General features: G+C 48.3%; 1 protein-coding gene across 1 annotated transcript; it reads left to right on the forward strand.

The window, feature by feature from the left end:
• Window positions 1-262: 262 nt before the first annotated feature.
• LOC144110903 (uncharacterized) lies at window positions 263-25,608 on the forward strand. Its single transcript, XM_077643970.1, has 7 exons — window positions 263-434; window positions 10,373-10,505; window positions 11,907-12,638; window positions 13,415-13,519; window positions 21,802-21,974; window positions 23,236-23,270; window positions 25,381-25,608. The coding sequence occupies exons 3-7, from the start codon at window positions 11,920-11,922 to the stop codon at window positions 25,522-25,524; spliced, it is 1,176 nt and encodes a 391-aa protein (XP_077500096.1). The 5' UTR covers window positions 263-434; window positions 10,373-10,505; window positions 11,907-11,919; the 3' UTR covers window positions 25,525-25,608.
• The last annotated feature ends 484 nt before the right edge of the window (window positions 25,609-26,092 follow it).

Genomic DNA, 26,092 nt, shown 5'->3' on the forward strand with positions numbered 1-26,092 from the left:
GCACCATATGCGTTTGTGTTCAAGTTGTTTTGTGTGTTTTTTTTTTTGCGTCACTAACTTTTCTTGTTCTACTTTTAATTTCTTGTGTTTCTCACAATCCACTTTAGCCACTCGATACAAAGTAAGTTTCGCAGCTCTGCCACTGCGAGGTTGCTAAAGTGACGGTCGCTGGAACTTGTGGCGCTGTAGTCGAGATTTTCTTCATCGTCTTCTGCTTCTGCGCGGCATTTTCGTTCGGACGTTTCGTTCAAGCAGGGTTTTGCGTGGATGGTGCTCGCAGTGTTGTGAAAACTTCTTTGTGGTAAAATCTGTGCACTTTGTGACTGCAAGCGAGTGTGACACATATCATCCAGCTTTGCGCCCGGCTCCACAAGTGGCAACAGAAACGGCGCCACCGGTCATCATTTTTTCACATCGCCTCGCAATGACAGCCAGTAAGTGCAGTTGTCAAACTTGCTGCGACACAAAAGTTACCACAATATGCAAGCTCTGTTCACATTTTTATCACGAGCCAGTGGTTGAGGCGGGAAAATTTTTAAAAGTATTCGCGACAAAAATGATACTGCATGAAATAATATAACAGGGGAGGTGCGGAAATCTCTACTCCATAGAGCTAGCTGCAGGCCATCTTCAACAGCTGCACAAGCAGCTGTTGAAAACTGCAGCCGCTGTCTGTGACCTTGAGAGAATTCCGATGGAACTAGATTATTTAAATATCTGTGCAGGAGTAATTGCGAATATTGATGAACAGGAAGCGAAGTAAAAAAATGTTCACCACAGTAAACTTCCGCGAGGTAGAAGAAAGAGAATAAAGGAGGAGGAGAAGGACAAGGACTTAATGGAACAGGAGAGGTCTGCCTGGTTGTCGGCCTGGCATGCTACTCCAGGAAAGAGAAATGTCCTGGCATTGAAGGCAGCTACAGGAAGTCACAGACCAAGCAACTCAAAGAGCACTGGTTATCTTCCTTTGCAGCGCCTGGCGTTCATGTCATAAGCAAGCGCCATCACAGTGCACAGCTCGATGCGTGCACTGTTTCAATGCTGTCATAACATCCGATGGTGTAAAGTGCTATAACCGACGAAAAAAAAAAAACATCGTAAGAAACTAAAGTGCTTGGATGGTTTGATACACACGACACGTCAGAGAACAACTCGTTTATTATCATGTCGTTCGTCTCAACCTCGTAAGTGTAACTTTGTGCCCTGCAAGTATCGTGGTATTTTCACCACGTACCAACATTACCTAGGCCTTATTCTTGTTTGTTCACGCCGAAAAAAAAATGAATTTAGCTGCTGGTACGGGCGCGGCGCCGCCTCTCTTTACGGATGTGTAGCAGACGACGCGCGAGACATGTAGAAAAGCGCGACTGCAGCGCCGTTAGTTCCAACTCCCAGTCAACGTTTTCAACTAAGGGGCCTTATTTTTAACACGATAGGCACGCCATCAGGCGGAGGGTATAGGCACCGTGCAGGATGCGCGCGCCCCTCGCGGCGGAAAGGGCAGACCGGTTGGGAGACGAGCGCCGTCCCGCGCCGTTCAAATGCTGCAAAACTGCCCGGGAGCGCGTTCTATTGTTCCTTCGCTCGTTGCTTTGTGGATATTCTGTGGTCACAGATCAATTGCTGCGCAGCAGTCTACAATAGCACACACTTGAACTCGCCAGGGACAATGTTTTTCACGTCCCCAAAGAAGTTCTACTATCCGAAGCGACGGGAACGGTGAATGGATCTCGTCCCGACGGGCAGTGAGGCGGCGATCATGTCAGGATTCGCCGCATGACGTTCCCAAAAGAGAAAAAGAAGGCACTCACAAACCGCTGCATTCGTAATTCTTCTCACCATCTGAAAAAAAAAATCGAGCTATTCGGCAACGTGGCCCTTGTATTTTGTGTTCCCATTTAACCTGCCCGACAGAACGAAAGGGCGTGCTCTAGGAACCACAGAACGCGTCTGGTGGCGCGCGCCGACGTAGGTAATTACATAACGCTCAATTAGCCTGTGGTTTGGTCACGATATCAGCAAGTGTTTGTCAGTGCTTTTGCTCCCTTTTGTTGATTGTAAATTTTTCCCCGGAAGGGCCCCACAAACACTCGGCTCCGACACAGGCTAAATAAAATGTGTCCATTTTCCAATAATAATTCAGTCTTTAAATAAAACGATACGAAATTTTATAGTTACGATGATTTACTCAATCATCACACAGACGCAAAAGCAAAAAGTTTAAAGAAAGGTGTATGGTGAAGACAAATAAAAAAATTTTAATTCGTATGTTCCCATCGGAACATTTGTAATTAAAGGGTCAACCTAGTATACTGGATCAGCCACCTCCTGTGCGCATACCAGTGCAGTGTGGAGAGAATGATCAAAGGGCGTCTTATTGAGATTCGCTGCGGAGACCACCGCTACATGCCGTCCTTTAAAAACTATTATGTCATTAGAAGAGGAATCCGACCCACCGGAGAGATAATTGAAGCCTTTGAAAAAAATTCTGCCTCTCTACTACGTCAGTTATCTCAATTATTCTAACAGGCAGGGAGATGTCGCTTTCTATGAGCCTAGCTGGCCGACGTACGCGAATTTTCAGGCCTTTTGTCAGCTTCTCGTATTTTTTCTCCGTTTAGGCTCCCCCTCCGTTCATTCCTCTTCTTCTTCCGTACCCTTTCCTTCCTCCTCCACCGCCACTTCCTTCGCAGCGTTCTTTTTCTTTTCACTCTCGCAGCTTTTGCCTGAGTACGTCCCCACCTCTCACAACAATATCCGGCCGTCCCGCTTGATCGACTTGCTCGTGGCTGGCTTTGTGTCGCGTTGTACCACATGTCGGGGTTTCCCCAAATCCTGTTCTGTATTTTTCTACTTCGCGGCGGCTGCGTTTCGATGGAGGCGAAACGCTAAGGCGCACGTGTGCTGTGCGATGTCAGTGCACGTTAAAGATCCCCAGGTGGTCGAAATTATTCCGGAGCCCTTTACTACGGCACACCTTTCTTCCTTTCTTCTTTCACTCCCTCCTTATCCCTTCCCTTACGGCGCGGTTCAGGTGTCCAACGATATATGAGACAGATACTGCGCCATTTTCCTTCCCCCCAAAACCAATTATTATTATTATTATTATTATTATTATTATTATTATTATTATTATTATTATTATTATTATTATTATTTTCTCTACTTCTTTCTTCACCGTATTTTTTTATCCCCTCCCCTTCAGTTCGTTGCTGTGTTTTGCTTCTTGCCCTCGGGCACCCTTCTCCTTGTGTCGTCTGCTCTGTTTCTCGTGCTGTGCCACTTGGAAACAAACGCCCAGCATAAAGCCAGGGCTCGTCCATGTCTCTGTGTGGTGTCTTCATGTTCCCGCACTGTTTATTTATCGCTGTGTCACTCCAACTAGGCCAAATCGCCACCACTTCGCTGCAACAATCCCGAAAACTTTCCGACGGCCGCCCCAAACAGGGCGCGTGGCCGACCCATGCGGCCTAAAGCCCCTTGATACTGTTATGCGGCCGCGACTCTCCCAACGCATCTGCTCCGGCGGCCACCGGGGGCGCTGCCTGTTCGCCGAGAGTGCTGCCCCCTGGGTTCCTGCACGGTGTCCATAGGAAACTACAAAACATAGTGTTAATATACTATACACAGGGTACGGCCATAAAATTCAGTCCATGCGTTGCAGGCGGCGTGAGGAGATATATGGGTTGGCTTCCAGGCCCACGGAGCCCGGGTCTATGGGCTCTCCCCAATGTGGCAAGGGGTATCCGCTGCTAAATCGTCGTCGTCGCTTCAGATGACGCGGTTGTTGCGACGCACGACCTTGAATTCTTTTCTCTCATATCTCTTCCCACTCTCCTACCACGGCCGCTTGAGGCAAAGCGCAAGCTGAGCAGGCCCGTGCACTTTTCATTCTTCATGTATCAATAGACCCCTACTTTTCCCTTCCTTAACAATTCCCAATTCCCCAACAAACAGCATCGAGCCTCCCTTTCTAAATAAACAGCTCATTCAGTCATTCATTCATCAGTCGCAACAGCAACACAACAGGCGGCGTCGCTCATGCATGTATGAATTCTTCCTCCATGCACGTATGCGCTCATGGCTCGCTCTTCTCTATGAGCGTTTACGTAGTACTGATTTTTTAGTGTGGTCATGAGCTGTTCGTCGCTGCCCTGGAAAGCTCGCGCTATTCTTAAAGAGAGCAGATAACCAACAACTTCGCGTATTACTTAAACCGTCAGCATATAGGGTCTTGTGAGATTCGGTCTTAGTTTTCGTAGGATCGAGCAAATGCTTGGGCAGAAACCATGTGTTCTTATTACCCAGTTGCCCATTAAAGCGACCGCAAGTCTGATGGGCTAAGCCCCCCCGTGAATGCCTCGATATCCTTTTCATGTAGGGTTCGTCGAATTTTAAGCGTCAGTTATGCTTGTCGAGCGTGCATACTTCGTTGCGCTTCCATCATGTGTACTAGCTTAGTGTCCGGACTGGGACCGCTTTCCTCCTGTGTCACAGTTTTCGAGGTGTTGGCGTCGTCTTGAAGCAGAGGCAGCCACCCCGACCTGGACAGGGCGCAAGCCACGACACTCAGAAACCAACAAACGAAGGCCACTCGTAGCCCCTACCGAATATGTTTAATTACAAACGGTGAATACGACCCTGCATGCCCGCACTGCAGTGACGGGACGCACGCATGGGAATGCGCTAGCAAACCCCTTCCGACGACACTCTTGCCAGCTCGGAGGAATGCGACAAGCTCTTGGCCAGTTCAAGAAAAAAACGAAGGTGGATTAGTTCACCTAATCCAGGGTATACAAAGCCAAAGCTGGCGGCGTTCATTCTGTTCTTTGGCGTTGGCACTGAATGAATGAATGAAAAAATTGTGGCTCCAATCCACGCTGTGAATTAAGGTGGTTAGACAGCGAACCTGTAAAACGACACCCAATTACCCACTGCGACGTCACTTGAACATTCACTCACGTGGCTGTACAAAAAGTGAAACCAGAGACGTGTGAAATTTGCCCCAGCTCAGGTGCTTCAGTATCGATGGCAAATGCCGGGGCTAGCAAAAATCTTTTCCTTCCTTTTTACTATTATTTTTAATAAAACCACTACCACCACCACGTGTGAAATGTGCTTATACTAGTAATAATAATAATTGGTTTTTGGGGAAAGGAAATGACGCAGTATCTGCCTCATATATCGTTGGACACCTGAATCGCGCCCTAAGGGAAGGGATAAGGGAGGGAGTGAAAGAAGAAGGGAAGGAGGAGGTGCCGTAGTGGAGGGCTCCAGAACAATTTCGACCACCTGGGGATCTTTAACGTGTATTGACATCGCACAGCACACGGGCGCCTTAGCGTTTTTCCTCCATAAAAACGCAGCCGCCGCGGTCGGGTTCGAACCCGGGAACTCCGGATCAGTAGTCGAGCGCCCTAACCACTGAGCCACCGCGGCGGGTGAAGCTTGTACTAGCCTTTATTACTTCACAACGACATTCACGACTGCTTTATGATCAGTATGATATACACTTGTATTTTCAGTTCTAACCGTAGAGATGTTCCTTAATTGCTGAGGTTAAATTAGTGCATGAACTATTAAGGGTGGTTGGTTGAGTTGTATTGGTGAAACGGTGTTCGCATTGTTCACACGCGCCTTATCATCCATCATGCGGTTTTGATGCTTGTTTTGTGATTTTTCTCAATGAAAACGAGTACTGAGCAGTATGCTGCATGCCTGTTTTCAAAGGAGATTTGCCATTTATATATTTTCATGTTTTTATTTTTTATTTTTAATATTTAATTATTTTTTAATTTTTAATTTTTCTTTTATTTATTTCCCATTTCGTTCATTAATTTTTGCATTACGACTGCTTTATGATCAGTATGATATAGGATTTATATGCTGTTGGATACTTTTCTCACACGGAGTAGCATTCAATTTTTAGCCTGGCGTTTTTTGCTGACGACGCCGACGACACGAAAATTTCCTTGGGCGGTAGAGTTATACAGCTTCGCTGCTGAACTTCATTAATCCACCGAGAAGGAGACCCCATATCCCCGGTCCCGGCACGCAGGCCTGGGACGCTGCATGGTAGTGGATGCTCCGCAGAATAAGGACAAGTGAAGATGCATTGTTTCTTCGCGGCCTCAGCCGCCAGGCGGGAGGCTTTCTGCTGGATATGGCGGCGTCCTCGCTTCTCTACTGCTGATGTTTAAGCCGGCGTCCGGGGAATCGGCGCGTTCCCGAATTATGTGATGAAGAGTGCCCCTTTCACTGCAATTTTTACCTTTAAAATCTTTTAGATCCCCGCTGTCTGTGTCAGGTAGACCCAGACTGGGCAGATGTAATTTCTAGCTTGTAACCGCCTCCAAATGCGCACCTCATTATTGGAGAGAGATCGATCTGGGGGTGGAAATATCCTTCTATGTAATTTATAGTGTTCGGTAAGTTCGTGGTATGTAATGATGCAATCTTTCATTCCATTGCATCCGGGCTGTTTTGCGGCCGATCGGTAGTAGAGAGACAACGTTTTAGACTCCGATGATTAGGTCAGTGGACGCTTCATCCCGCTTTGAGGTGGAACGTTGTGGTAGACACGCGGCACTGCAGCAACAGACCGCAGCGTTCATTAGGAGACGAACCTCTTGCGATCAACCATTAATTTAACTGCCACCTGGCAGGGTGTGGGTATTGACGCCCTCAACGTTACAGACGCCAAGCCGCGTCCAGTTGTCCCATACACAACAGCTTTAGCTCTCTAACCAAGTTTAGCAGTCGCTGAACCGCAGCTAATTTTTTGAAGCGAAAAGCTTCGCTACGCCAGCTTTTCGAGCCGTGAGCGGGGCCGCAGGTTTGGCCTTGAATGTAGATAGAGGTGAGTGTGGCCGCAAGTTTCACATTGAATGTAGGTAGAGGTCAGATAAAAGTGTAGGCTTTTGACGCAGTAGTAGCGTCCTTGCTGTGTTGTGTTTTGCGGGTGCCGCGCTGTGTGAGGCAAAATGTCCCAGAGACGCCGGATAACTACGCCAGGAACGCGGTCTGTGTTGCTGTCGCATGACAACAGCGATTCCAGCAGCAGCTCAGACGAGGACGACAGTGCTATCCACGAGCCGATGTTCGAAAAATGAGCGTCCCGTGGGACGGAAAGCCGGGGTAGCGATCGATACAGGCTAAGCGGCGACCGCGATGCAAACTGTGTGCCGCGGCCACGTGCGGCTAAAGGTAATCAAGGGACCTTACGTGCGACTACTGTTGACATCAGCAGCAGTGCCGCGTAGTGGTTCCGGAAGTTACGTCCCCCTTCTGCCTCCTGCGCTTCCGCTCTAAAAACTCGCTGACCATTCGGCTTAACTAGTCTCGCTATGCGCTCGGAGCCAGAGCGGCTCCCACTCCGCCAGATCCTAACCGGATCGCGGGAGCGACCAGTCGAAGACACCGTGAGCAGCTGGCACAGGACAGGGTTAATTTGAGACTGTTTTCCAAGTACTAATAAAAGTGCCCGTCAGCCAATGGCCTCCTCCTGCTGCTGCTGCTGCTGCTGCTGCTGCTGCTGCTGCTGCTGCTGCTGCTGCTGCTGCTGCTGCTGCTGCTACGAAATGCAAAAGGCGCCAGTGTGTTGTGCGTCTGTTGTTGTTGCCAGGAAGAAAGAAAAGGAAAGTGCACAGGCCTGCTCACTGGCTCAAGCTGAGCCACAATCGCTACCACGTGCAGAAAGTAGGAGAGTTGAAAGATGGGATATAAAGACAGAATAGTAAAGACGCGCTAAAGACAAGGCCGATCCGGTAGGCAGTGCAATACCGGGTCAACCGGTGGCGGGAGTGAAGCATACTTCAAACTCTCCGCCACATTTCCAGAAGTAAGTCTAATTGGACCCGTAACAGATACTCTACGGGGTCCGGACATTCGCAGTGTGCTGTGCGATGTCAGTGCACGTTATAAAGATCCCCAGGTGGTCTAAATTATTCCGGAGCCCTCCACTACGGCACCTCTTTCTTCGTTTCTTCTTTCACTGCGTTCTTTATCCCTTCCCTTACGGCGCGGTTCAGGTGTCCAACGGTATATGAGACAGATACTGCGCCATTTCCTTTCCCCAAAAACCAATTTTCATTTTTTTTGCTGATGGTTTCTTTCTTCCTTTCTTCTTTCTTTGCTTGAAGAGAGAGAGAGAAGGCGGGGCGGGGACGCGCAGTGTCATCTGATAGGACCAGCGCGGTGTCGTCAGGTCACGTGCTGCGCTCGTGTTCGCGCCGTATTGGATGTTCGCTCGTAGCTTCCGGCACGCTGCGATGCTTGGGAGAGAGGGAAAGCTATAAAAACAGAGAACAAGGCCGCGTTGGCCTTTTTCTTGTAGCGATCAGTGTTGCAGCACGCGTTGCAGTAGCTGTCTACAAAGAGAATAAGCCACATTGTTTTTCTGAGTGCCTTCACCGCCGCAGAACACCACGCAGTAGCCGTGTGCCGAGGAGCGTCTGTCGCGGCTGTGGTTTGTTGCGTTGCTCGCTGGTAAGTGGCGGCTTTTGATTTGTTCGTGTTCGGTGCTTTGTTCCTGCTTTTAGCTGCACCCTGCACAGTGTGGGCGATTCCTCCTGAGAGGGCATGCAAGTGCGGGATGGAGTCGACCCATCCGTCCAGCGTAGTAAATTCATTGTCGTCGCGTGAGCAGCGCGTCGCACGTCAAAAGATATTGCTAAGCAGCGTCACGGGAACCCAGCAGGCCATTTTTTTAGAAACGCGTTTTTGAGGCGCACATCGCGCTGTCTGCGTTCGCGTCCTGGCAGATCTGTAGGGTTGCTGAAGGACCTCCCACCTTTGCTCTACCCTACTCACGTCTAGGTTGCCTCGACGCCAGCGGTGCGTTACACCGAGGCACCTTACTCTGAAGCCGCCCAATAAACTAGTTTATAAGCTAGTTTATTGAGGGCCTTTACCTTACTCTGGTCTGTAGGGCAGCACCCTCTGTGTATCGTGTGATCGTCTGAGTGTGCAAGTAAGGAATCTTGTCCGATGTCAGTGCATGTTAAAGATCCCAACGTGGTCGAAATTATTCCGGAGATCTCCTCAGCGGCACCTCTTTCTTCCTTTCAATTCCTTCACTCCTATACAGGAATGTGCGCGTACTTTGCCGTGTTTCCTTGCCACGCATACAAAGCAAGCAGGCAGTGTCACTATCAGCCTCTATGCACTGGTTGCGCTACTTAGATGGCGTACTTGGTACGTGACATCAACGACGGCCTATAACGCCTACGTTGCCTCAACTTACGTCCTCGCTTGTACGCGCCGTCTTGGCGCCTGCATTTTCGTGTTCGTTGTCTGTCCGGTCGTGTCAAGCACACCAGGTGAGGCCTACATGTCAAAAACGAGGACGCCAATAGCGGTGGCACAAGCACAGCCAGTTAATGCACGTGACGAACTGTGTGAGATGATGATGTGAGCGCAAACTATACTTGCCACGCCGCGCGGTGGCTTTTGACGGTGGCTCCGAAACGACTGACCAAGCTGGAGGCGTTTCGTTAGCGTTCCGAAGTGTTTGGTGGCGCCTGACGGCCGCGGTGGCTCAGTGGCTAGGGCGCTCGGCTACTAATCCGGAGTTCCGAGTTTGAACTCGGCCGCGGCGGCCGCTTTTCGATGTAGGCAGAACGAAAAGAAATTGGAGGGCCGTTTAGCTTCGCCTTTAAGAATGGAACGCGACAGCGTGTTGCAGCGCTGCCAGGGTGTCCACGGAACGACATTGCAAGGTGATAGCGTTCGTGGACTTCTCAGTATACATGCTTTTTAGAAAAGGAGAGACGCATAATTTCCTCAATTTGTAGGTGGACGCCACCTGCGTCGCCCGCGGTTGCTGGGCGCAACAACGTATTAGTTTGCAGACGCCTCAAGAGTTCGCTCATCGGCATTTCCCAGGCCCCGGGGCGGATACCGGCGATGGCTGTCGAGGTGGTAATGCTGAATTTCTCGGAACGTCAGGAGATGCAGTGCGCAGAACTGGATGCAGGTTCCGGGGTACTTCGGCTCAGTAGCCGAACGCCCTTACCAATAAGCCACCGTTTCGGGTGCCATTTGTATTGGCTTCTGCGGCCTGCACGTCATGTGAAAGGAGCAAGCAGCGCTTTCTGCTCGCGGCTTGGCAAACAGCGCACCGCGTTGTCACCACCCTTATTATTGCGAAAGCGATATATTGTTAAGTTGCGTCAGCAAAAAGTGGCCGCGAATTTTGTCCGAACAATTATGTCGTTGTGTGGGAATTAGTGTGCAAAAGTTTGTGTTAGGTAGTGCGGGCGTAGATCTAGAAATGGGAAAAGTTTGGTTGATTAATTATTAGTTAGTTAAATTAATGAAAATAAGTGTTGGTTTGAAGCAGGTTTTGTGTGACCGATTCGATGAAAAACAGGCCGGCAGCAGACAGGCTGAAGCGGGGAGGCCCTGTGCTTGGAGCGGTCGTCGGTGAGCTCACCGGACAATTGGACGCCGCCATCGTCTGGAAGGCTGTCGTCACGATCGCGGACTCCGGGCCCACCTGCCCGGTGAGTGTCCTCGTTCGAGGTGGGGCTTTCGGCATCCTTTTTCAGACGAACGCCTTTATTGGCTCTCCATCGGTCCGTACGCGAAATCTTTCACAATCTGACGTCATCAATGGCATAATTGATATAACCTATATACTCCCAGCAATTACGAAGCAATTGGTGATTAGTACCTAGTTAATTAGGCATTATTCATTAATAAGTACAAATAAAAGTAAAAACTACTAAACACAAAATTAAAAATAAAAATAAGTAAAAATAACAATAGATAAAACGCAAAACACAAAAACGAAGAAAAATTAACACTTGAACCGCGCCATAAGGGAAGGCATAAAGGAGGGAGTGAAAAAAGAAAGGAAGAAAGAGGTGCCGTAGTGGTGGGCTTCGGAATAATAAAGTTGCTTTCTCTGAAAATTTGTTTTTGGGGAAAGGAAATGGCGCAGTATCTGTCACATATCGGCCGACACCGCGCCGTAAGGGAAGGGATAAAGGAGGGACTGAGAGAATAAAGGGAGGGGTGCCGTAGTGGAGGGCTCCGGAGTAATTTCGACCACGTGGGAATCTTTTACGTGCACTGACATCGCGCAGCACACGGGCGCCTTTGCGTTTCGCCTCCATCAAAACGGAGCCGCCGCGGTCGGGTTCGAACCCGGGAACTCCAGATCAGTGGCCGAGTGCACTAACCAATGAGCCACCGCGGCGGGTCACAAGTTCATTTTTCTTCCTCTGGAATGATTACCTGCTACAGGGGCGCCGATCACGGTGAAATTGCTTGTGTGTGTTATGTTTATTTTCTCTACTCATCGTTTTTTTTTTCTGTAAATCTAAGCTCATGTTACGTTTTTTGTATTTAATTTGTAGTGAAATCGCTGCTCCTTTTTTAACCGTTTCCTTTTCTCTGCCTAAAGCCTGCCCGCTAATACGAGACTGAATTCCTTTTGTGGCCTGTCCCTCTTGTGTGGGTATATGTCAATCACCAACAACAACAGCGTCGCCATAGTGCTCGCTGGACTGTTATGGATATACCTGGCTGGCGAATTCACACCGGAACTTGTTTTCGGCAGCCCAGAAAGGCGGCGTTTCGACATCTCCCTCGCCCGATGCAAAGGACTCGCCTAAACCGATCTCTAGCAGAACGAACATGTGCATGGCAGGGAGATGGCTCCGCACTGTATACAACCATGATGTAGCGATTCTTCGGCAGGCTCATCAATTCGGCATATCAGATCCTGTATTGTCGCGCGTTGGAGCACTCGACAGATTTGTCAGCAGTAGGTGTATACACTGGCGCAGAGCGTGTGGAGAGCTCTGGAAGGTTTTCATGGTGCAAACGAGTGCAGGATAAGTAGTAGATTGTTCTTTAGGTTCTCCTGCACTGACTTGGGCTCCTACCTTGTGTTGCAGCGTCCGCTGCCGAATGAGTTCGCTGGAGCACGGTGACGACGACGCCGTTCTCCTTTCCGTCTTGGAGCACGTGAAGGCGTTAGTGCGGGAGGAGAACGGCGGCGTACCGATCGTCCGTCTCCAGAGGCAGCTCGCGCGGCTGCCGGCCAGGACATTCGGACGCTTCGACTCGTCAGTGGCCACGATACGCTTGGCCTCCTACAAGTATCCGGGACAGATAAGAATCGAACCGGATGGAAGAGTCTACGTCTGCGCTGATGACAAGCAGGCAATCTTCGAGCGGGTGGGAGTGGTCTCAGTCATCCGACCCGGCCACGGAATAATCAAGTTCGGAGAGAGATACCACGAGTGCGCCTTCTTCAACAGGCAAAGCATGCCTAGATCTCTGCTCCCTCGCGGATCAAAGCTGGTGGACGCCTTCTCAGTGGGGCAGAAGGTATGCTTTGAGGCGCAGCCGTTCTTGCAGGGTAACGGCCCCTGCAAATGGTATGCGACGGCAGTACGCACTTTGCAGCGCGTAAGTGGCACCACTGTCTTCAACGACGCTGACCAGGTGTGTGGTGCTGCATCGCGTACTGCCAACGAACAGCGCCTTAAAAGGCCGGAGCTTCCAGGCACCGGTGTTGCAAGCCAGCCAACTCGGTCGGGCTTCGGGGACGGTGCCGAGTGTGCCACAGCGAAGCAGCGCTCAAGCGGCGCCGCAACCCAAGGTCTCAGCTTCGAAGCGAAACCGTAAGTATGTCTTCAAATCATTTTTGAGTCCTCTGACTGTGGCGTCAAAAAAAAAAAAGCCTAGCCTAGCTGTAAACAGGAAATTTATCCACGGGTCTTGAGTTTTAAGGCGAGGGCGTTAAGGAGCTCGTGAGGCGGAAAAGGTAGCGGCTGCCGTGGCTCCCTCGCATCGTTCGGCGCAGTAGCTCTCAGATCTCATCTCAACCCCCCGAAAGCATGTGTTTTGAGGAAAGAAAACGTTATCGACGAAAGGAAAGGGCGCAGTATAGCTCTCAGATCTCGGTCGACATCTCGGTGGACACCTCAACCCCGCGAAAGCATGTGTTTTGAGGAAAGAAAACGTTATCGACAAAAGGAAAGGGCACAGTATAGCTCTCAGATCTCGGTCGACATCTCGGTGGACACCTCAACCCCGCGAAAGAATGTGTTTTGAGGAAAGAAAACGTTATCAACGAAAGGAAAGGAAAGGGCGCAGTATAGCTCTCAGATCTCGGTCGACATCTCGGTGGACACCTCAACCCCGCGAAAGCATGTGTTTTGAGGAAAGAAAACGTTATCGACGAAAGGAAAGGGCGCAGTATAGCTCTCAGATCTCGGTGGACACCTCAACCCCGCGAAAGCATGTGTTTTGAGGAAAGAAAACGTTATCAACGAAAGGAAAGGGCGCAGTATAGCTCTCAGATCTCGATCGACATCTCGGTGGACACCTCAACCCCGCGAAAGCATGTGTTTTGAGAAGTGAGTGAGTGAAAAACTTTTATTGAACATTTGCGCAGTTCGGCGGCAGCAGGATCCGCGTCGTCTTCATATCAGGTGATCCCGGATCCCGTCTTCGCAAGGTCGGGCCTTCATTCCAGGGCTCCGCTGAGCCGCGCTGCCTCGTAAGTGTGCTGCACCAGGGTCCTTTGGACCGTGAGCTCGCTGCTGACGAGCCGGCTCTCCCATTGCTCCGCACTTGTGTGTTTGTGTTGGTGGAATTTTATGTTTCACTCACACTCCCATGTGATGTGGTACAGCGTTGGTACCGCCCCGCACCACGGGCATGTGGCTCTGTATTGTGTCGGAAACATCTTGTTTAGTATGTGTAAATTTGGAACAATACCCGTCTGCAGTCTGCGCCACCTGGTAGCCTCTTCCTTTGTTAGTGCCTTGTGTGGCGGAGGATATTTATACCTTAAGCCCCTGTATAGGGCCAGGTGCTCTGCATACCCCCCGTCGCAGGCTCGGGTGCAAAATTCGTCCGGTAATCCCGCTCGGAAACTCATCGCTCGAGCATGACCGTCCGCTCTTTCATTTCCCTTAATACCTGCATGTCCGGGTATCCAAACCAGGCTGTGTATGTGTTTTGTGTCTGAGACACGCGCTTTTCTGAGAATGTTCATGGCTGCGGCACCTATCCTTCCCCTAGTGTAGTTCCTACTAGCCTCTTTCGAGTCTGTAAGTATGTTTAGAGATTTGTTTCCCTGGGAGCCGCAAGCGACCGCTAGAGCTATGGCAACCTCCTCGGCTTCTGTTGCGTCCGCAGCCTCTGCCGCTGCACAGGTGATCAGTTCTCCCTGGCGGTCGACTACTACAGCCGCGGCCGTGCGCTTCCTATCCATCAGGTACAGCGCCGCGTCCGTGAAGACCGTGTTTTCCAGATTGGCAAAGCCTCGCTCGATATACTCGGCTCTTGCTTTCCGTCTTCCTTCGTGCAGGTTCGGATCCATGTTCCTGGGCAGGGGTGTGACCCGAATGGCTTTTCTAATTCCATCCGGGACGTCCCTGTACCTGTCAAGGCGCTCTTGTGTTTCCACCCCTATTCTTTTCAGCAGTTCCCGGCCTGTTGGCGTGCCTCGGAGTCTCGTATACTGTGCCCTGATTTGGGCCTCCCTCAGCTCTTGGAAGGTGTTACTAATCCCTAGCTGGAGTAGTTTCTCGTTCGGTGTGTTCCTAGGTAGATGCAGGGCGGTCTTATATGCCTTCCTTAATATTACATCTATCTGTTCCATGTCGGCTTTGGTTGGTATCCGGTAGAGCAGTGAATAGGTGACTCGGCTGACTATCAGGCTGCTCACGAGTCTAGCGTGTCTTCCTCTTTCATGCCGTACCGCCTATGCGAGACTCTGCTGATCATTCTTCCTACCTGCTCTGCTGCTTTACTTATTAGGCTGATGGTGTGGCTGCATTTCCTACTTCTTTGCAGCCACATACCTAGCACCCTTATCATGTCTTTCTCTGGGATCCTCTGCCCTTCCAGGTAGACTTCCAGCTCCGCTTTAGTGGGATGTCTTCCGACTCTCAGCAGCTCCGATTTCTCGGTTGAGCATCTGAGGCCTCTTTCTCTGGTGTACTTCTCCACGCACGCGGCCGCTTCCTGTAGTCTGTCCTCCTCCTCCCCCAGAGAGCCCTGGGTGACCCATACCGTGACATCGTAGGCATACATCGCGTGTTTTATCCCTGGTATCCTCTCGAGTTGCCGTGCAAGCCCGATCATCGCAACGTTGAATAATATCGGTGAGATGACCGATCCCTGGGGAGTGCCCTTGCATGGTGTGCCGAAAGGGTCGCTTCTAAGGTCTCCAAGCCCGACTGTCGCAGTTCTATCGCTTAAGAAGGCCCTGACATAATTATGGACTCTTCTTCCGCAGTTGGTGTTATTGATTCCCTCCATGATGGCGTTGTGGCTGACGTTGTCGAAGGCCCCCTTTAAATCGAGGGCCATGACCATGAAAACGTTATCGACGAAAGGAAAGGGCGCAGTAGCTCTGAGATCTCGACATCTATTACATTTTGCGGACAGCCTTTCGCCGACCTAGCCTAGTAATGATTTTGCATTAATGATGTCACTAAGAAAATGAAAGCTCACGACCAACCAGCTTTATTTTAAAAGAAGAAATTTCATCGATCCCTGGAGCGGTGTTTTTTAGACTAGAAATTATCTGAAAGACCGTCTGGAGCAGCAGGGCGTAAGTTAAAAGAAAGAGAGCATCGACGAGGGCCACGGAAACTGCTTGGAGGCGGGGAACCGCAGCGCGAGAAGGAATTAAATGCATTAGCAATGTCTGTTTGATTGAAAATTGGTTTTTGGGGAAATGAAATGACGCAGTATCTGTCTCACATATCGGCGGACACCTGAACCGCGCTGTATACTGGAAGGGATAAAGGACGGAATGAAAGAAGAAAGGAAGAGGTGACGTAGTGGAGGGCTTCGGAATAATTTCGACCAACTGGGGATCTTTTAACGTGCACTGACATCGCACAGCACACGGGCGCATTTGCGCCTCCATCGAAACGCGGCCGCCGCGGTCGGGTTCGAACCCGCGTACTCCGATCAGTAGCCGAGCGCCCTAACCACTGAGCCATCGGTTTGATTAGTAAAATACTCTCGCCATTAGAAACTTTTGCTATGCTTTTGTTTTCAGCCGGATTCAAGAATTCCTTAATTGTTGCCCAATACTTACGAGTATCATTTACATTTCTGAGTATTTCATTTTGGTAGTACATTTGTTTAGAGCGTTTAAGCTCCGAGTATCTTTAAAACTGCTGTTTTAGGCGAACGTTAAGTGGCTGTGTTCTTACATTTCCGAGGTTATTTTTTTATTTATACAGCTTAGAAGGCTTTCGGTGATCCACGGGTTCCTGGGAAGTGAATACCAATAAGTGATAGGACTTGTTGATGTGCATGAGCTAATTATAATTATTTCTTTGAGCTTCGGGGAAAATTTACTGAACGCAGTATCGGCAGATGTTTCATGTAGTATACTATCCTAGTTATAGTCTCAGTTAATATCTCAATAAACCACTTTCTATAAAATGATTGCTTATAGCGTTTCCTGGGGGTCACGTTATTAGGGCATTCGATTAACAGTCCGCAGTGGCGTAGCCAGAAATTTTGTTTGGGGGCGGGGCTATGTTGCAGCGCGGCCTCCTCATAGAATTTGTGGCAGGATCAAACGCAACAATAATAACTGTATTGCCATTGACAATGCCATTGTGTATTAGATAACGCTGTATGCGCACTATCTATACAAGGGAAATATGTATTTTTTAAAATAAAAGAATGTATTCGTATGTCTTAAAAATCGTGGCAGACATGATTACAAAACATAAAACTGAGCAGGGGACAAGACACAGGAGAGAAGGAAACAGGACGAGCTCGTCCTGTTTGCTTCTCTTCTGTGTCTTGTCCCCAGCTCAGTTTTATGTCTTGTAATAATGTCATACCAACTATCCCCTTATCGTTAACTCGTGGCAGACATAATTGATACCAATGCTTCCATGTTTTTGCATATTTAATAAGTAAGAAAATATCGCACGAAGTCTAAAATTATATCTGTCCGGAACCAGCAAAGCAGTGCATGCCGCTGATATACATGTAAAACGTAAAGGCCATGAAGTTAGCAAGTAGAGGACAAATATTTTAATGAATATTTGTCGTTCAAGAACCTTTACATTTACAACGAACTAGAGTTATCAGAAATGTCGGTTGTGTCAATATTAGTGCCACCTAAGATGACGATCGATGTTCTTGTTTTCACGATTCAAAATTTAGAGGATGACTTCTAGTCCATGGCAAATGTGCTCGCGAGATGCGGAAGGTGAGCGATCGATACTACCAATCATAGTGTCTCTGTGTGAAGCAAAAATGGATTTGTCAAATTCTATAGCCTGACTGATCTGCACTTTTCTGTTTGAAACTTGATGTCCACCGTGCCGACAAGTCGACCTATGTTAGTATTTATTTTGATAGCCAGGTAAAGCAAATAGCCTATCATCATCGGATAACAGCCGCGTCTCAGAAAGACAAATGAGTGAAAAGGCGTGATCAGCAAGCGTTAAAAAGTTTACCTGCCTTGGTAAACTGCGAGAATTAAAATGGATAATAGACTTGTGGGTATCAGCTGAATTGAGGTGGAAACTTTTAAGGTGATCTAGTGAGTAGTGCATGATGATTATCGATGTGTGGTGCTCGGTTTACGTGAAGGCAAACAGATAACTCCAGAGATACAGTAGGCGTCCCTTTCCTTGGTTTCCCTTGCTTTGATACCGCCATTGTCTACCCACACAAACTCCGTTTTTTTTTTCTTTTTTCAGAGCTAGTGCTTCGCCAAGCAGACGTTTGTTTTGTGCGGTTAGGTGATCGTTCGCGTAGATGGGCTTGTCATTGGTGTGATGCTTGCTTTTATTGCTTTGGCAATAAATTCTGCCTTCTTGGCGCGAGAATAAAAATTGGCGGTGGTTTAGCTCTGGTTAACACTATAGTCGAATTGCGAAAGCTTCGTTTCCTCGGCACGCCTACGCAGCGTCTCACTTCGACGCTCTCGAGAACTCAAACCGGTCTCTTCCGCAGTTGGAGAGTCACTCTGGGTCGTGGCGCAACTTCTAGCCGCATCTTCGTTACGATGCTTCTCGAGTTGTGCGGCGCGTTCTTCTGGCGTCTTTTGAGAGCGTCGTCTCTTCCTCGCTTCGTTCTGTCGTTGCGTTTCTTTCGCGCTCTCCATAACGACTACAATACACTGAGGCGAAGCGCGCATATATATATATATATATATATATATATATATATATATATATATATATATATATATATATATATATATATATATATATATATATACACACACACACACACACGCCCGCGAGGCGCCACGTACCTCCTCTCCCTCTACACCAGCGGAGCACATTTGGTGGAGCGAGCGGCGTCGACGGCGGCGCCATCTGTTGTAGCGCGGCTGCGGCGTTGCTAGGCAGGGGTGGCTCAAGGTCGTTCGTCGGCCACCGCATACGGCGAGACTTGCCGAAATGGCTTGCTGGCTGGCGTAGTAAAGCCTGCGCTTTAAAATAAAAGCGTGCTATGATGTTGGTGTAAGGCTTCGCAGGAACTCGGTGAGCAACTTCAATGACAGCGCTAGAAACTGGAGAGCCTATTTTCGAGCCAATTTCTTTCAAAGTTGCGACGCAGCTTTCGCCCTGAGTGGCGAAACCTCGACGTTATTTACCCTGGAGTATCGCTCCTGTTCAGCCAATCGTCGTGTTAACTTCTTATTGCAACTGGCAAGTTCCTTATTTTCTTTTGTCAAGTTAGCGTGCTTGTTTCTCACTTCCTCGTAGAAAAGTGAAAAATGAATTTCCTCGTAGAGCCGCCGCGGTGTCTCAGTGTTTATGGCGCTCAACTGCTGACCGGAAGGACGCGGGTTCGATCCCGGCCGTGGCGGTCGAATTTCGACGGAGGCGAAATTCTAGAGGCCCGTGTATTGTGCGATGTCGGTGCACGTTAAAGATCCCCAGGTGGTCGAAATTTCCGGAACCCTTCACTACGGCGTCCCTCACAACCTGAGTCGCTTTGGGACGTTAAACCCCCCTAAACCATAAACTATTTCCCCGTAGAGTTGATTGAACATAGCAAGGCTGCACCGCAATACGGACGCTTCTTTTTTCAGTTCAACATCTTTTTGCAAATTTCGCGTTGGTGGGCACTTTGACAGTGAAAGGACTGGTATGGGCAGCATTGGTTGCGGGCAGAAAAGGCACAAGAATTGACCGACGAGAACTAACCTGCGTGAAGAGCGCAAGATATCAGGGGCCTGTTCACTGCCGCAACCTCGGCTGCCAGATGCTTAGATGCTGTCCGGTGTCGGTCCTTGTGTATTCGTTCTGGGAGGCGGGAGGGCTGCTTGAACATCGGTGGCGCTGGCGGCTGACTTGATTTGATGATCGCTGATCGAAGGATCCCTTTTCTTGGTGTTGTGTCAATGTGACCATCACACGTGTGTGCCGCAGTGGATGGCTTCTTGAAAGGTGAAACGATAGCGATATCGTTAGCGCTGCGAATATATTGATTGTTATAGTTGAATCGGACAGTATAAAAAATTGCGTTTATGAACTTCTTCCAGATCGAAAATGCCTTTGCCCAGAATTTGGTATTGGACAAGTAAGTTCGGCAGAGGCACTTAAGGACTATAGACACCAAGTTTCTGCTTGCCTGTTTTCTTATTTCAAACGATGCGTTAGACGTTGGTATACATGGAGCACCACGTGCTATTCGTCTACGACCGTTAAAAAATTATAATCGCTGTTTCGGTTTCATCAGCCGAAAGTAAAGTCCCTAGATCAGCTTCCTATGGGCTTTAGCCGAAAGATGACTGTGACTGCTGTTTAGGGCTCGTGAGACGTAAACAATCGGCTATATATAATTGCTGATTCGTTGTTTTTGCCATTCCATGTCTTGAAAGAGGCTGGCTTAAGTGTTGTAGTGAATTAAAACTACATATCAGCGATTATATTGGTTTTTTTTTAGTGAATCACGCGCGCAACCTGTACACAATTCTTATTGTGTAAATAGTTTGTGTATATTACTTCTACCCCTATCCTCTTTTCCTGCCCCCTTACCTCTTTCATTTCATTTCTCCACTCTGCCTGCTATCCTTTATTTCCGCTGCCCCAGCTCTGGTGCTTCAGTATTATGGCAGGTGCCGGGGCTTGCAAAAAATCTTCTTCTTAATTTTTATTATTGTTTTAATAAACCACTACTACTAGGGCTTAGTGAGTCACGTGACCTAAACACCAGCTACACACCACAGCCATCGTTCGGTCGATGAAACCAAAACCGGGACAGCACAGAAGAAATTCAACCATAAATTATTTAGCGGTCGCAGGTGAATACCACGCAGCAATCCATGTATTATGATGTCTAACGCATCAATTGAAACAACAAATTCAATAAAATTAGGTTTGTCCTTTAAGACTGTTTACGTGGGGGAGTGCGAAAGCATTACTGTCCTTGGGGGCATTGTTTATGCGCAATGCTTGTACACGCATTAGTTTTTTCTTCTACGAGTTTATGAACGTTTATTGAAGCCACAGCGTCGTGCAGCGTTCCAGGTAGTGCCCACACGGGTATGATACCACCCGGAACACTGTACCATGAAACAGTTCCATCACAATTTTGATAACGAAAGCCTACCCGCCGCGGTGGCTTGTGGTTAGAGCGCTCGGCTACTGATCCGGAGTACCCGGATTCGAACCCGACCACGGCGGCCGTGTTTCGATGGAGACGAAACGCAAAGGCGCCCGTGTGCTATGCGATGTCAGTGCACGTTAAAGATCCCCATGTGGTCGAAATTATTCCGGAGCCCGCCACTACGGCACCTCTTTCTTCCCTCACTCCCTCAGTACCTCCTTTATCCCTTCCCTTACGGTGTGGTTCAGCTGTCTGCTGATATGTGAGACAGATACTGCGCCATTTCCTTTCCCCCAAAACCAATTTTTCATTTCCTCCACCCAGGAATTCCTGATCAGTAGCCAAGTGCCCTAACCACTACGTTTTTATGGAGGCAAAACGCTAAGGCGCCCGTGTGCTGTGCGATGTCAGTGCACGCTAAAGATCCCCAGGTGGTCGAAATTATTCCGGAGACATCCCCTACGGCACCTCTTTCTTCCTTTTTTCTTTCACTCCCTGCTTTATCCCTTCCTTTCCGGCGCGGTTCAGGTTTTAAATTTTCAAAGCCCAGCTAGGAAGGCGTAGTATTGAAAATGCATTTGTCGTCGATTCGAATCCCTGTCGTAAGTTAGCCTCCAAATATAGCACATATAAGCTATACACAACGAACAATCGTACGACACCACCCGGTACGCTGTACCACAAACGGTTGCGTCACAGTTTTGTATAGATTGGCTGAAGTGGCGGTGTTCGGCTTGCTGTGTATTTCATACGGCCGCTTGATGACGTCACCCTAATTTTGTTTTTCTACCATATGCGAATACACACACACATGCTGCCGGCTTTTCTCGTAATTGGACTAGTAATGCTTTCGCATTAATAGTCGTTCAACAATTAAGTGATCAATTCGGAGTGCTATAATCAAACAATTTGCAATGTCATATGAGTTTAGTCGTTTCGCTTCGGACTTATTGATCGAGTTGGGGAATTCAACGAAACCGGAACAAAAAGGAAACACCAGTTTTTATAAGGAGCTTGTTTTTGCAATAACCTTTAAGACTTGGGCCTAGAGGGCTTTCACCTTGGAAACTCATATTACCTAGCGCAATAATTCTCCATGCCTGTGCAATACATGCATTACTTTCGTGCAACGTGCGGCACTGGTGCGTTCAGCTCACTATGCACCTCCGACCAGCACTGTGTGATTGTATGAACCCATTTTCTTTCATTTCCGGTCAACAGAACCGATAAGACGGGCGTCACTCATGTCAGCGCAACGGGTCCCGCCAAACTGGGGCCGACATACGAGGCGCAAGGACCTGGAAGGCTGAGCCAGGGTCCGTCAAGAAGAGTCGTTCGGTACCAGCGCTCTGCATCACTTCAGGAGCAGCCAGCAGCCTCTGGAGAGGCAGCAGGTTAGAACTGACGCGAGTTCTTTTGCGCAAACTTTTTTTTTGTCAAATACCTCGACCACTGACTACGGAGCTCTTGGGCCAAAACCTTCCCTTTCGCCATTAACATTCATCGTCATCATCAGCATAATTTATCGTGAAAAATTTCTCCCCCTCGCTCCTTTCAATTTGCCCCTTCTTGACATCGCTACAGTTTGCTGGCGATTAAATAAATGGCTGGTTAGTGGTATAGCAATGCCTGTTTTTCATCTATTTTTCTTTTCTTGCCTATAAAAGCTCCATTTTCAGTGAAAATAGCCTTTTTGTCATTACAATACGGTATTCTGTTTACATAGGTCAACCTCAGTTTGTTCTCGTTGGCCCTTTCAGTCCGTGATGGTTCAGCGCGCTTAACTTTTTATAGAACCAGAGACAAAACGACAGCACCAACTCAGACCGCGAACTTACAACTGGTTTTAATGGTGGAAACAGGTGACGTTTTATACACCATACGTGAGCGTCATCAATGGGGAACAAAGAAACGAAAATACATATCGGTATGAGCAATCTCAATCAGGTACACACAACACACTCATCGCGATAGCCTAAGCATGCCAACTTATTTCTCAGACAATGGCAGAGACACATTGCAGATACACCTTTCGCCCCTGGAGCATTTGATTTCAAAAGCTTCTGCGATCTATCTCTCTCTCTTTTATTGGAGTGCGAAACGATCGTGGTTCTTTCGAACCATCATGAACATCCTCCTAGGCCCAGTTCTCGTCATTTCGCCTTTATAAGGGTCCGGCCGTATTGACATTTTTCTCTGAAAGCACTGTGCTGGCGCAGCCATTTTATTGCTATATTTAATCCTTGTCCTCAGCCCAACTACGTCCACTGCAGGGCAAATTTCACTCTTAGTAATTTCTACGTAACCTTGTTGTACAGCAGAATGCACAGTTGCTCTCTTCCATACTATAGTGTTGCAAACATACACTTCATTCAGGCCGTGCAGTGTGCCTCGAAGCAGCCCGTGTGAAGGAATACAGCAAAGTTTTTTGTATTTATTTCATTGATACCAAAGCACTAAAGGGTGGAGGTCAGGGTGGAAGCTCTTCTTTGATCTTCCCTTGCCTTCTTTCAAACTTAGCATCTTTTTGTCTTCGTACATATACATAAGTTCTCATTCGCGTATCAACCTACAAAAAAAAAAAGGAATCCAGCTTGTGAAATGGGCTCCTATTTGTCAAGTTTACTGATCCTTTGTGTACTTTTCTCTTTCTAGGAGAAGGAGCTCAGGCCGTAGGACGGGTGTTCAACGTGAGTGTACAGGTCACTTGTTGCACTACAAGGCAGTATCCAGAAGCTGTGGCTGTTTTCATTGGATCTATTTACATGCAAAAAAGACGAACTGCGCAACAAGAACACGGACGAAAGGGAGGCAGACACACACTAACGCAGACTTACAACTTTACTAAAGTAAAGTTGTAAGTCTGCGTTAGTGTGTGTCTGCCTCCCTTCCGTCCGTGTTCTTGTTGCGCAGTTCGTCTTTTTTGCATTATGATCAACCAACTAGCCCGACAAGTCCTGTTGAAAGCTATTTACATGGTTGGCGATATGCGTTGCGGATACCAACTGAACTCTCATTTTAATGGACGGTTATTCAGTTTGTAGCATACTAGTACCAGGATTATGCACCTTACCGTAGGCAGTGGCCACTTTCAATGCACCGTCCGGTGCGGCTTCGATGCGAAGCAGTTTATGCCCAGCGCCTTGCGAGCAGTGTGCTGCCAGCCCGGAGGCGGGCGGCTTGTCCCTGCATGCACGGAGCGCATAACCGGTGTGGATGCAATGCATTCATGCATCTAGGTTACAGGTCTCTGTTGCCATTTTGATGCGATGGCTTTAAGGGTCCTGTACGTTCGGCGGCAACCTAGGCGTCGTCGGCGTGTTGAAAAAAGCAGGTGACCCACCTGCCACATAGGCCACCGGACTGTGAGCAAACTGGCCACCGTGGTATTTACATGAATGATTGGTCACGCGAGGTTACTCGATAAGGACAACGTGGGTGTCAGTCTCACCGATGGCTGTATTTGTAATAGCTGCGTGCCGGGGTGGTGAGCATCGCTTAACTGCTGCACCACTTCGCCATGCAGGAGTGATATGAGGACTAACTCCTGCGATCTATGACTGTAAAATAGAGAATGACCAATACTGCACAAATGGGAATTCCGGCAGGACGTATAGGCGACAGAGAAGTACTTGGGCGTGAGGGATCTCTATGGTGAAAGAAAGAAGTGTCCGCGTCCTTGTGAAGTGATACTAAAGAGGACCTCAGGCCTCTGCAGGACCAATTTAACGCTATCGCGTTATACCCTTAAGGCAGAGTTTAAATGTCTCCCCAAGCTTTGTTTTTATACATAGATATATCGATATATCGAATTTTTTCGCAATCCCCTTCTGTGGATTTTGGTTTGTGGGGTTTTACATCATAAGCGACTCGTGCGGTGTGGGACACGGTATAGTGGAGTGCTCCGCACAGTTTCGACCACCTGGAGTTGTGTAACGTGCACTGACATCACACAGCACAGCACACGGTCCTCTAAAACTTCGCGTCCATCGAAATTCGACTGCCGCGTTAAGGACTGAACCCGCGACTTTCTGGCCAGCACCCGAAAGCCATGTACCGCGGCGGCTCCGCGCTACAACGTTTGGAGCTGCCAAGTGCTGACGGATCCAAGGACGCTTTATTGTGAATAAACGATGGGACTATATGCTAATAGAGAAATAATGTAATGGTTTGTAATGTAATGGTAAAGTTTTTGTAGTTCTGCAGTTTCTATTGGGACTGCAGAGTTCACGGTACAAACTATGTTAGCCGCATACCGTTAGCTGCGTCACACCAATCACTACATGAGTATTCTATTGTCTGTCTTAGCATCATTCAGACCATCGTGTTTTATTACAGCTTTGGCTCAGTGACAGTATGCATCCACTGTGGTGGCTCAGTGGGTATGGCGTTTGGTTGCTCACTCCAACGTCGCGGGATCCAGCTTCGTTAGACGAAATGCAAAAATGCCCTTGTGCTGTGTGATGTCGCTGGGCATTAAAAAGCCCTAGGTAGTCTAAATTAATGTGGAGTCCTCCACTACAGCGTCCCTAATAGCCTATGTGTCACTTCGGGACGTTAAATGCCACATACCACATACACTCTAAGTAGAAAGGAGTAATATGGAACTAAGCTGACCTCCAGTAAACCCCTTTTTTAAAAAGGGAGTGATTTAGTGTTTAGAGTGTACCATGTAAAAAGCTGCATTATTTGCACTAATCTTTCGTTGTATAGGAGTTGTTCCTGAAGTCTAAAGCGTTTGAACCCTTGTGGTCAGTGCTGTGGTGTCTGAGCTGAAAGTGAATGGTGTCTATTGTCCAGGTTGAAGCAGCACGTGAGTTAGCCGCAGTCGTCGATAGTACTCTCATGAGAATGTTCCGGGAAGAGGTGACCCTCGCGCTGAGTGTGGAGCTGGGACTGACAGATGCGGATCTGCAAATGCTGATTGAAGAAACTGAACAATGAACTGAAATTTCTTCCCCCGCTAGAAACAAGGCGCCTGCAGTTCGCGCAAGAGTTGTACGTAAATAAATGCCTGTGTGCAGTGCTGATTGCTGCTTGTGCAAGTCTTTTTTTCTTGTCCAGTAAACAACAGCAACTGCCAAAACTTACAAGCCATTGTTTGGTGTGCGATTATTCACCACTTTCCAGCAGGTAATTAAGTCGGCGCTCATACGAGGCCAGTGTAAATGTGAGACCAGTCACCCTAGCTGCGTAGCACAAAGTCAACGAAACTTAAAATTAACAGCGCAATGGTCACATGCGCAGTCTAGCAAGGCGTAAAAGAAATGTTACAAATTCTGTAGCCAATCCTATAAATATTATGTACAACAGCTTATATTACCGGTACTCACCTACAGGGACAACGCAGCGAGCCATGGAAAGAAAAATAAATGTTACGTTAGGAGACCAGAAGTACAGCAAAGTGAGCCATGGAAAGAAAAAGGATAGGTGTAATGTTAGGAGACCAGAAGTGGGCAGAGTGGGTGAGGGAATAAACGCGGGTTGATGACATCCTAGTCGAAATCAAGAG

The sequence above is a fragment of the Amblyomma americanum genome, chromosome 11 (assembly GCF_052857255.1).
Source record: "Amblyomma americanum isolate KBUSLIRL-KWMA chromosome 11, ASM5285725v1, whole genome shotgun sequence".
NCBI classification, from domain to species: domain Eukaryota; kingdom Metazoa; phylum Arthropoda; class Arachnida; order Ixodida; family Ixodidae; genus Amblyomma; species Amblyomma americanum.